The following is a 12,916-nucleotide window of genomic DNA, read 5'->3' as shown; positions in this document are numbered from 1 at the left end:
CGTCGGAAGCTGTAAAAAATTAAAATCTCTGCAAACTTTCCTCGTTAGTGTCAAGTCTTGGATCGATGATGTCAGCGAGTCTGAAGTCCTCTGACTCGTCTGCCTCGGGGTCAGGTCATGTGACCTCCTCTGGTCTCCATCCTCACAGCTGCTCTGATTCTCAGGGCTTCACATCTAAACATCTGTACGTGAGAGTTGCAGCTCCGCTCCTGTTGCTCCAGCTGCTTCTTCAAAACACTTTGCTCGCGTCAGGAATGTCTGATATTTGCAGTGGAGACATTTCAGCAGTGTGTGACGCCGGCAGGTGAATGTGACTGTTCTCAGTTCATCTGCTGCTACTGTTCATGTAAAGGTCACTTCTCCTGTGCTGCTGGGTAATTTCTCCTCTGGAGCCTCGCGTCTGAAACAAATATCTACAAGTCAGATATATGAAAATACATCACAACATTGATCTGCATGTTTTCAACATTAAAGTTTGACATTTACCAGAGTCTAAACTTCTTCATCAGGGACCAATTATAATGAATCACTGGTGCTGGGTATTAAAAGTATTTTAACTTCTGTTTGCAGATAGACGAAGTATAAATATATAAAACTGGGTCCAGATATTTGGATCCTATCAATTCACTCCCATTGACATCAAACAGTTCAAGTTGTAGTTATTTATACTCTTAAATAAACTCTCTAGTTTTGACCTGTGGGAAGAATCTGCTTCACCAACCAGCTCTCTACGCTCACCGAGGTTTTCCTAAATTCAACCCGACTTCAGAGTCTTTGTCTTCGTCTCTGCGCTGATTGAACAGAAGCTAGTTTCCATGGAGATCTCAGGGTTAGAGGCAGGAGAGGAGACGCAGGAGGAGACGCAGGAGGAGAAAGAGGAGGAGACGGACCAGGAGGAGACGCAGGAGGAGACATTATTCTGCAGGAAGAAACAATGACTCAAATCAGTCCCTGTGAGGTGTCATGAAGAACTGCAACTCTGCATAGATTCATTTAATCATGAAACTGTCATGTGACACAGGTAAATCCTCCAAAGGGACTTCTTCAGGTCTGAAGTCCTCATGGGTCTGTCCCCTCAGATTCCACCTGCAGGAGCAGATCTAGTTATAATACTAATCACAAAGTTTAGGTTTATAAATAAATGAAACTTATTGGTTTCAAAGGGAAAAATAACGTGAGTCTCCTTCGTGAAAATCCTGGACTTTAATCTTGAATTCAGGCCAAACGCAACGCAATTTTTCACATTGTGTTACTTGTGTGAGTTTGGCCACAGGATCAGTTGTGTTTAATCGCACAAGTGACACAACCGAAGAGTATCTGGCTCTTCTCTCTTCCATCCCCGTCTCCTTCCATTTCCTCCTCTGATCTGAACCCACACACGTAAAATAACCAACTGTAGTAATTCGTCAAAAGTTGTGTCTATTTTACGTCTTTACATTGACTTTGTGTATAATCTCAGTGCATGACAATCAGCCTCGTGTTTGTCCTGTGTCTCTCCCCCAGCGCTGCAGAGTGTGTAGTAGTGAGGTTGTGTATGTTCCAAAGAATAAAACCAGATTCTGAATATTTCAACACAATGTCATCTATCAGATTCTGTCAGATTCTAAATAACAGTGGAATATTAGTGGACGTGTAAACGACTGGATTCAACCCCTTTGCAATCTATATAATATTTTAGTGTGTCTCCTTCCACATGTTACATGTTTGAACGTGTGTGTGATGGAATCTCTCTCAGAACATTCGTCCCTCTGGATTCAAGCCTGATTAAATTAGCTCCTCCTGCTAATGCTATTTGGAAACAGGACTGGAGACGTTGCTCCAGTTTCAGGGAGACACTGTGCTAGGTATGCATCTGTGTGTGTGTGTGTGTGTGTGTGTGTGTGTGTGCGTGTGTGTGTGTGTGTGTGTGTGTGTGTACCAGCGTGCCTGCATGTTTATCACACAGCTAATTGTTTGTGGCAGTTTCGTTCTCTGGCACAATGAACTAAAGCTTTTAAATCCATTTGCTGCAGATAATGCAATCAGCCAGGTTCACCCAGAGAGAGTGAAAGAAGCCCCGGGCGCTGGTGACCTCAGTCCGGTGACTCACTGCCTCTCTGCTCTGGTTTGTGTTCTGCACGGACACAAACCACAGCTGACACACAGAGACAGTCCAGTTTCACTCAGGACTCTAACACAATCACTTGTGTCATTGCAATTTACTGATACCTGCTTTAAACAACTGGAGGAAAGAAGCTCCCGTCAATCTGCTGCACACAGGCCGAGGCAGAGGGAGGTTCGGGTTTGAACAGGAAATCAGAGTGCTGCAGTCCGTGTGTGTGTGTGTGTGTGTGTGTGTGTGTGTGTGTGTGTGTGTGTGTGTGTGTGTGTGTGTGTGTGTGTGTGTGTGTGTGTGTGTGTGTGTGTTGTTGGGTTTTATTGGTAATTTAATAATTCACTCCAGTGGAAGGTTAAGAGCAGAGGATGCAGCGCCTTGTTAAACCCTATGATACAATTTGTGAATATGGGCCATACAAATATGATTTGATTGATTGAATGACAGTTTCAGACATTTTGATGTCATGTGTCAACCGACAAAACTAATAATAATATTAAAGTTCTCAACAGAGAGGACGAATAATAACAGGAAAAGGAAATAGTCTTTGTGTAATAATTAAATCAAATTTAGAATAATACAATATTGTGTATTGTTTAATACTTTATACTTTGTATTCTTTGAGCTTCCTTGAAAAGTACTTTACAAAAGATATTGTTATTATTTTTAATCCGATACATTTAACATCAAAGACAACAAATGATATAAAACAAAATGGGAAATCAAAAAAGCAAATAAAACATAATTTAAAAGCCTAATGTCCATAAAAAAGGACAAAAGAATGAGACCAGATCTCTGAAGCAACGAGCTGGAGACAAACTCTTCTTAACATCAGTGATTTCTTAATTTGTGAACGTGCTTCCTCTCTGACTCACCGAGTCCCAGCTGCTCTGACGTCAGCCTGTAAATTGCATTCGCTAAATGGGACAAAACACAATCTTGCAGTGGATAACTAGAGGGGGGGGGGGGGGGTCCAGTTGTGCTGAGGTGGGCAGGACGACTTCACGCCGTCTGAATTTGAACGAAGTCGCCCGCTGCAGAGGAAGCCGGGCGAGGGACCCAGGGCGCTGACAGGATTGATGAAGACCCCGGTGTCACCCGGCTCCTCCTCGTCTTTTATCTGGCAGCCATCGCTCCCCTCCCCCGGTTATTTCCTCCCTGCTCCTGGATCAGATTTCCTCGGTTTCCTCCGGTGGATGTCGCTGGAAAGGATGCACAGAAATAAAGTGGATGCAGCTCAGTGCTCCAGGGACTGAGACCAGGGGACAAGTGACTCGTTCTATTGACACTGGGACGATTCCAATCGGCCGGAAAGCATCAATAAAATATCTGTTATTTACTATTTACTATTTTGTGATTTGGAAAAATTCCTCGTATGGTATGATCCATATTTCCTGGGAACAGAACTGGCCTCAGTTTATAAACTGTGGATGTAGATGGACGACATGACGCTGACCCAAAGTGAAGCCATGCATCTGTTTGGCCCCTGGTGGTCGGTTGGAGTATAGTTCATGAACTCAGCCTCCTCCATGTTAGTAGATGGGACAGGAACCAGAGATCAGAGTTCTTATCCCACTGATGAATGTTCGTGTGTCTGAATCAAGGTTTTAATGAGTTAATTGATGATATAAAGACGTCACAATTGATTCCTGAGTCTGACGTTCGATTGGTCGAGGACGTTATCGTTTCCCTTACGGTTTATTATTGGTTTGTTTGTGAGCATGGTAAAGCAGAAATTACTGAATGGATCACCATGAAACATAGTGGATGGATGAAATATGAGTCAGGGAAGACGTAATTGAGTTTTGGTTGGAATCTTGGAGTATTTTTCACCTTCTTTAACTTTATGTAATAGTTTTTCAAAAGAATCATAGAGGAAAAGAAATAGAAAAGAGACCAGTTCACGGATCCTGATGAAAAACATCTGGTTTATCTAGAGGACTGATGTTTATGAGTGTGTGTTGGTGCAGATCCAAATAAAAAAGTGGATCTACATTCATTTAAATTTGGTTTTATAAGTTGACTGTTGAGCGGAGACTGAGTGACTCTTTAGATTAGAAAGCAATTCAACCTGTTTAAATTCAGTATTTATAAGTGTCAGTTCTTTATCATACTACAGCTGAAGAATTCAGATTGTGAGTCTCGTCTGAACGATCTAATGATCTTGTTTATTTGCTTCTGTTGTGAACGCGTCTGGGCAGAAAACCTGTGAAAGACAAACTCTGGGTAAACTCCGTGGCTAAGTCTCCCGGTTCTACCTGCAGGTCAGGCCTGACACCGGCTTAAATGATGGTGAGGGGGACATCCTGCTCTGCGTCTGACCCCTGAAAGCCCCTGATTGATGGAGCAGTGACTGTGGATTCTCAGTAAACAGAAGATTTATCTTATTAAACCACAACTTCCTTGTTTCTGTTTGTTGGTAAGAAGCTTCTTCAGACGCCTGTTCGCTCTCTTCTGGTCCTGATGGTGAAGAAGTGTCGTCCAGTTTTATTGTGTTTAAAAAAACTGGTTCTGTCCCCCCCCCCCCACCCTCGAGAATCACTCGACTCACCAGGCTCCCCCCCCCCCCCCCCCCCCAGGCTACCTCCCCTCACCTCACCCTGGCTCCTCAGCCTCCCCCCCGCCCGCCCGACCTCCCCAACAACAGGCTGTGACACACCAAGACGCAGGCTATTTTTAGACGGATCACACTGTGAGTCTGCATATTGTTTTCTTCTCACACAACAGAAAACAGCCGACTGTAATTATTTTTGATCCCCCCCCCCCCCCCCCCCCCCCTCTTCCTCCTCCTCCTCTTCCTCTGTGGATGGAAATAGCTCTGGTCCAGAGCTGTGGACGCTGGGAGAGGGGACGACCTTCCAGTGATACATTTACTCTGAGTTAATGAATGGCGGCTCGTTAAGAGGCCGGTCGCTCTGGATTGGGAATGGAAACGATGACGCGGGCGTTTCACTTCAATCATCTTTAAAAATGATATGAAATGTTCTTTCCCATGGTTCTTTCCTCCCGAGTGGACGACAGAATCTGAGCGGCGTGTTCGAGCAGGAACCCGAGCGTCCGTGCCGTGGGTTTGATTTCCTCCTGCTTCATAAGATTCTTTGTCCAAAGGCCAAGTGCTCTCCCCCCAGTACCTTCACCTCCGTCAGGGCTGTCGAGGTGGAGCTGCAGTTCCTCTTGACCATCTGCCATGACACTTCCCCCCCCGTGACAATAACAGGCCGGCGATCAGGGGGGGGGGGAGTGGGCGGAGGAAGGATGCACAAATATTCCTGCTGGTAATTATAGCCCGACACCTCGAGCTGATGCACAATGAGAGCTGCAGCTTTTCCTCGGGGGGATTTAAAATTCATCTTTCAGTTTCTAATTGAAGGTTTGTTATAAATAACTCGTCTCTGGATTTAGAACGTAAAGAAAAAGACAAGAAACTGTTTTATTATCGTTGAGTATTATCAGTTATTATGAGCCACACAGCTCCATGGTGGTGGTGGTGGGACACGATTCCTCATGAGGACGATTTGATTTTGTGTTTGTCCCCAAAGTTCCCAACGTGTCTCGATCTGTGATCAGTTTGAAAAATGTTTGCTGAGCACTACGGAGCTATGGGAGGAAATGAAACTGTGACCAGACCAGACCTGACCTGAACTGGTTTCATCCCTGAAACCAGATCCTTCCACCAGGTTCCGTGTGAAACTCTCCAGGATATTTTACATAATCCTGTTAAATTACAAATAAACAACCAGAGAGGGGAACATCAACTCCTGAATGAAAAACAAATATCTCAGGATGAAAAAGAGGAGCCTCACACGTTATCTGAGAGCTTTTTGTGATAAGACCTTTTAATAAATAACATATTTCTTTCTTGTTTTGTGTTGACCAACAATTCAAACTCGCAGTTTCATAAATCTAATTAAATCTCCGTATTTGAAAGTCTGATTTAAAAACCAAAATGTTGGTAAATATAAGGTTCTACAGAGTTGCTGGAGGTTTATGTATTTTTTTATTTCCAACATATAAACAGAAACTTACAGAGATGAAATTATGATGGATGTCTAAATCAAATCAGAGCAGAGATAAAGAAAAGGATATAAGTAAATGGATAAAAACAGAATATATATGTGTGTCTGCTTTATTTTAAAAAGTGCTCTGTAAAATACTTTATCATATTATCATACATCCTGTACTTCATCTTAACAGATGTTAATATGATATGAAGAAATACTTTATGGTTTACTGTATAGAGCGTGATAAAGATATAACGAATGATCTCTCCCTGCACAGCTGCAGAGAAAGTAGTGCAGCACAGCGGCATAACGGCTCTCGCTTGGCAAAGCAATGCCATCCCATCCCAGAATGCAGTGCGGCTGCGTTATGTAAGAGGCTGTTCTATTCTATTCTTAGCTTCTACCTCGGTGAGAAGCAACTGTGCCGGTTGCCTGAGAGTCAGAAGGCGCAGGGATCTGATGAGGCGGGGATGGTCCGGGAGGTGAGAAGCGGCACAGTGGGCGCCATGACCATATTTGGTGCTTGGAGGAAGTACTGGTGAATGAGTGGGAGTGCGAAGGAGGGGGGGGGGGTTATATATTTGATAGTACGACATGAGAGGCCTTCACAGAAAGAATGTTTACAAAATCCTAAAATACACAGAAAACACCTCAAATAAACGTCCTGTTCCTCGGTGTGAGGCTGCCTCCATCTTTACACCAGCTCTCCTTTTTAATGCCCATCTGTCGGGTGCCATCTCCATTGTGTCGGCCGCCCTCGTCTCTATCCCGGGCTCCAACTGTTTCAGATTCTTCTTAATTGCTGCCCGATCCAATTAAGAACATGTCCTGGAAAGCTCTGCAGAGGCAGATGTGCAGTCGCTGTCCCGGTCTGACGCAGGGTCATGTGACCGGGATTTAAAACGGCCTTGTAGGACACTGGGATCAAGTCCTGAGTGCTTTTATTTCTGGGAATTCTGTGCTTCTAGGAAAATGTTAATTCTAAATGCACAAAAAAAAACATTTGAAAGATTGATTATATTGTTTTATAACCCAAATAAAGAAACAATCCAGAATCCAGATTTGATCCACAACGATGTGGTGAAAGCTTTGAAACGTCATGTTTTTAAAAGACAATATTTTTCTAATAATGCTTCAAGTGTATCTGATGAGAAAGGGAATATAGGAATAAGCTTGACATCACAATAATATCAAACTTTAACATGTTTTAAATCCACATTTTCATGTCGTGGAGCAGAGAGAACGTTTCATTTTATTTCTGTTCCGATACGTTTGCCCTCGAGCGTTTAAATCTAACAGAAGTGAAGCGAAGACTTTGACTCATTTTTAAATGTTTGTTCCTGCTCCGACGTTTCCTCTGAATTGTCGTCTGAAATATTAAAGAGTTCCAGTGACTCAAAGTCGTTCCTTTAAAAACCTTGATGGTCTCTGTCACCAGGCAGCTTCCTCACAGACGTCCCTCGTTCAGGTTCCACACAAACAAGTAAACCATCACAGGCTGTAAAGCATATGTAAGACAAGCGTTTTCAGGCTCGATAATATGGATATGAAATATTTCTGATGCGCTGATATGGACGGAGATAGTTTTTGTTTTAAAACCTTGAAGCGTCAGTGAGCTCGTGGCCTCAGAATCACCCGATGACCCCGGGTTCATCACCGGGTTCATCACCGGGTTCATCACCGGGTTCATCACAGAGTTCATCACCGGGTTCATCACCAGGTTCATCACAGAGTTCATCTCCGGGTTCATCACAGAGTGGATGCATCAGAAACTCTTCACCTGTCACATTGTTTGCATTCTTTTGTTTTTCTTTACCTCTGAACCTGAGTCATCCTGAGGCTCGTGTTGCATCAGCTCTTTCCTGTTTGCTGCTTCGAACAACAACAACACTTTTGTTCGATTTTATTTTGTCTGGCAATAATGATTCTGAAGATGTAATTATAGTTTTCATCTGCAGGATGATAATTTATATCCTGCAAATAAAAACTGGACACAGAAACATGGAGAGCTAAAAAAAAACACAAAAAGTAACAACAAAATATAGAAGAGGAGATTAAATACAAATATACACACAACAAATAGTGAGATTAGACAGAGAAAAAACAAATAATCCACAAATACATGGATGAGTCTGATATACTCGATTATCTCCCAATAATCAGATTAAACAGAATAATAAGAACAATCAGAGGAACACAAATAAAACCCAGCTTAACAAAGAATAAAAGTATTTTTAAAAACCTCCATCGCAGTTGGAATAACAGCTCCTCTCATCCACACTGGTCCCAGTCGCCCGACAGGCTGAGGTTAATTAGCTGTTTCTTTTGCCTCAGGCACATTTGTTGGAGTACGAGATGGATTCTGCTGCGGCGCCACACAAATTATCAAACTGGCTGTGAAGACAAAACGTTTTCTCAGATTTCCACTAATCATTCCTCTCACAAAGCATTTGTAAAAACCTGTGAAGTTTCAGGGGCTGAACACAAACGCACAATTCTGTCCGCTCATGATTTCACTCATGAGCTGAAATGTGTTGAAAAGGAAATGTTGGTAAATGTCAACCATTAAACACCAGTGAGCTTTTTAAACAGGTTTTATTCTCTTATTTGTTTATCCTGTGATTTTAAGGTTAAAAATAAATACAGTTAAATATAGTATTAAATACAATGAAGAATTGATTTCCCAGTTTCATTCCTGTGTCTCAGAGTAAATTGTTCATTTATCTCTTTCAATATCCTAGTAATTTAGTTTCAATTGTTTGTCAACTCGTCCTGGGCTCAGGGGCGTGTACTTATTCTGCGTCCAATCAGAAAGCTTCTCTGAGGAGGCGGTGGAGACCAAACTCTGAGCTAGAAGAGGTTGAACATGGAGACATGACTCAAAATGAATTCTAATGCTGCTCTGTGACTGCTGGTTGTGGAAAAAAGTGAAGTGTTGCAGAAACAATGACTTTCTGCAGGTTTACAACAGAGTTCAAGTTCTTTTTTTTGTGTGTCTTAAGTTCCTGAAATGTGTGTGAACGTGTGTGTAGCTGTTCCCAAAGATCTTTTCTTATAACTTCCTCTGTTTCTCCGTCTCTAACACAAACTCTCTCTGGAACCTTCTCCCTCCAGACTTCAGCGACCAGCTGCTGGAGGTGGTCGGCCTGGAGGGGGCGATCGAGATGGGACAGATCTACACCGGCCTGAAGAGCGCCGGACGCCGACTGGCTCAGTGTGCCAGCGTCACCATCAGGTCAGACCCCCCCCCCCCCCCCCACACACACACGTTCAGTCCGCCCTCCTCCCTCAGGTCCCCCCCCCCCCCCTCGTCTTCTCCGCCGCCCCCTGGTCGACCAACTGGAACAATTCCAATCCACCTCTCGATACATGCGTGATCAAAAATGTATTTTCTTCTGAGTGTTTTTGTGCGTCTGAAGCCCGAAGTCCCTGCAGGAGCCGAACAACAACATGCATGTAGCTCTTCAATTATAGATCTCAACTTCATGCTTTAGCAAACGCAGCAGAGGACTGAGTCACCGAGCCAGAGACGATCCATGGGCTGGATCCTGAACACGCAGGGATTCACTGAGCTCAGCGGAAAACAGAGAAACTCTTATATCTCTACCTTTGTTTTTTATAACAAAGAGCAAAAACCTTCACGTGGAAAGATTCTTGATTTTTGCTGTCGCTGCTGTTTGTGGAGGCAAATTCATAGTTTACCAGTCAGTTGATGTTGTCATCTGAAAATATTCCAAACATTAACGTTTTGCTTATTTGGCTCCAGAATCTTCACGTAGCGATCAGTAGCTGCGCTGTGGTGACAATAATGTACATTTCAAGTAAAAATAATAATCAATACAAAGAATAAAATCTAAATTACAACAAGATAAAAAGCGAGGGAAAGATAAAACTAGAGGATTTCTTTCCTCCATCAATGATTGGCCGCTTTATCCCCATATCACTTATGATATCATATCATACAGACCACGAACACAAATCTTCAGTTTGCTGCAGCAGTTTATTTCTCAGACTTCTGCGTTTCTTATTCACACAGACGTGTTTGTGTTGCTGTGACCGGCCTCGGTCCATCAGACCCTCACATTGTGTCGGTCACTGTACTGACGGGGGGGGGGACGTCTACACTCGCTCAGCAGAGAGCTCCTCATATTTTCCTCCACCCGAACTGAGAGAGCATTCATCACAGTCATTCTCCCACACAGTGTTTCTGTAGCCGCAGAGCCACGCAGGGAAGTCTTAAACCAACTCTGACTCTGTGTGTGTGTGTGTGTGTGTGTGTGTGTGTGTGTGTGTTTGTGTGTGTGTGTACAGTGGCTCTGTGAGTTTAAAGGGGGGAGGGCGGGGGGGGGCTGTCTGGGAATGGCTCTCCTCATGGGAACAAAGAGTGCAGTGTGTGACCCTGTCCTGGGACAGTGTGAACAGGCCTCTCGTGCCTCTGAGGTGTGTGTGATCTGACCTTCACAACCTCCCCTCTCTCTCTCCCTCCCTTCCTCCCTCTCTCTGCCTCCCCCACACCCCCACACCCCCCTCTCCTCTCTCTCCCTCCCTCCCTCTCTGCAGGACGTCCCGGCGGCTGCCCATGCAGATTGATGGCGAGCCCTGGATGCAGCCCCCCTGCACGGTGAGACTGAACTCCACCACTGCAGCGTTTTCAATCACAATAGAGCAGAATAGAAAGTGTCCTCCTGAGGCTCATACATGTCAGGACTTTAGTAGTGATGGAGCAAATTCAGTTCAGTTTTGGAAAAGCACAACATTCCTCCACTAGGGGCTGAGTTTTAGAGACGCTACGAGTCAAAAGTCTGCTGGTCCTGTGTCAGTTTGCAAAACTCTGTGAAAGCGTTTTGAATCTGGAGGAGCAGGAAACTGCGTAGACATATTTTACTATGGTTCATGACCCATCTGCTAACATGGAGGAGGCAGGATTTAGGTGTCATACTGCATCCAGCCACCAGGTTGGGATCGAGAGGCTGTGGGAGCCGTCCTGTCGTCCATCTTTCTTTCCAGTCTGTGCTCAACACCACGTCAGGCGTCGCTGCCTCTCGATGGTTTTGGAGTTTTCCCAGCAGCCCTGAACCTCTGGATGTAGATGCACATCTCCAGTCCTCCTCCCTGACAGATGAAGTCAGCTGCATGTGTCGAACTCGTCTTTTTCTCAGCTCTCATCCAGTCTTGGCTCATTTCTCTGCTCTTTTGTTCATCTCCCTCCTCTGCACTCCCCCAGCTTCAACCTCCTACAACCGTCAAGCCGTCGGATATCTCCGCCCGGCTGCAGTCTTTAGAATCCACTGTTATTTATCCCTCCTCAAAGCCTTTTTAACTGTTTTTCATTTTGTCAGAGTAAACCTTGGTGGAGGCGGAGGATGCAGAGCTCTTTGGTCGTGTTATGTGGGTTATTTATTATAAACAAGGTCGCAGCGACTGGTTTTATAACGCTCTGCTGTGAAAAGCCAGGAAGTGATGACTGTCATCCTGAGAGCAGGTTCCTGTAACCACCTCATCACTCTGTCTGATTCTTACAGATCAGGATCACGCACAAGAACCAGGTCCCCATCCTCCTGGGCCCGCCGCAGAAGACGCCGTTCTTCTTCTTCAAGAAACGCCGCGACTAGGACCCGTGCATGCAACACGCCACAGACACACACATTTTACAAAACATATGCACACACACAAAACAAACACACAAACAAACACACACACACATCAGACGGCCGGTCGGGAATTCAAATTACAGGAAGTGGAACGTTCCCAAAGTCTGGATGCCAACAGACAACTTGCAGTGACAGCACCTGAAATGAAAAGACTCCATACACGGCAGCGACCTATTCCTGTGTAACCATCATCCAGACATGGATTCAACCCCCCCACCCCCACCCCCCCACCCCCTCGCCCAGCCACACACCAGTTCTGCACTGCCTGTCGGACACAGCCTGCTCCAATGGGATTCCCTCCCCCTCCCTGAACGAGGAGGAGCACCGGGTGGGGGGGCGCAGGTCGTACGATGAGCTCCTGAAACACTACGAGGAGACGGAGGTCTGATGGGAGCAGACGTGGATGTTTACAAGGCCGAGGAGTAAACAGAGCGAGAACCCGGCTCTCGGTTCCAAACACCTGTCTGAATAATGAAAGAGTGGTTTCTTGTTAGAGCGCTCGCACCAGGGACTGACGACAAGGTACAGGCGAGTGGAGGAGAGGGTGGGGGAGGTAGGGGGGGGGGGGGGGGAGGCCCCATCCATTATTGACTCATTGTGTTTGTGGGTTGACGGTACTGGGGCGTAACAGTGGCCTGGAAACATATAGGGATGATTTGATCCCTTAGCGTCACTGGCCTACAAAATAAAAAACCCTTTAAACAACATCCACAGACTCTGCAGAGGATCTGGACTCCGGAGGAAGTGCCTGTCCAGGGATCGCTTCATGAATTGACCCGGGTGGAGATTGAAGGTGGAGATTGGAGCTCATCCTCAAACTCATTTTGTCCTGCGAGGTTGTCGCTTCGTCCCCAGCGAATTGAACGCGACGCTTCCAGTGGTCAGGGATTTGAAATAAATCCCATCAAGGGCACACACGAGGAGGCCCCCCCCCCCCCCCCCCCCCCCCCGCGGTTTGTATTTACGGCAGCACTGACAGGGGGAACTAAATTTATCCCTCTCCTCCAGTGAAACCCAACGCCTAATTACCGTGTCACACGCCGAGTCACAATGTCAAGTGTGTTGTCACAGTGCGAATCCCAGGGCCCCCCCCCCCCCCTGCTGGAGGGTGGAGGGCGGATTCATCACCATTTCTTCATCTACCAAATAACGATGAGACGTCACCGAGG

At 45.3% G+C, this 12,916-nt stretch overlaps 1 protein-coding gene across 1 annotated transcript in view; it reads left to right on the top strand.

Moving 5' to 3' along the window:
• The window catches only part of LOC128456015 (diacylglycerol kinase beta), a 69,599-nt gene extending 57,632 nt beyond the window's left edge, over positions 1 to 11,967 (top strand). Inside the window, exons 24-26 of the mRNA XM_053440034.1 lie at positions 9,211 to 9,331; positions 10,657 to 10,717; positions 11,619 to 11,967. Of these exons, the coding sequence (XP_053296009.1) occupies positions 9,211 to 9,331; positions 10,657 to 10,717; positions 11,619 to 11,708 (272 nt within the window). The 3' untranslated portion in view covers positions 11,709 to 11,967. The remainder of the gene's footprint in view (positions 1 to 9,210; positions 9,332 to 10,656; positions 10,718 to 11,618) is intronic.
• The last annotated feature ends 949 nt before the right edge of the window (positions 11,968 to 12,916 follow it).

The sequence above is a fragment of the Pleuronectes platessa genome, chromosome 14 (assembly GCF_947347685.1).
Source record: "Pleuronectes platessa chromosome 14, fPlePla1.1, whole genome shotgun sequence".
NCBI lineage: Eukaryota > Metazoa > Chordata > Actinopteri > Pleuronectiformes > Pleuronectidae > Pleuronectes > Pleuronectes platessa.
This window is presented reverse-complemented; position numbering and strand designations above follow the sequence as displayed.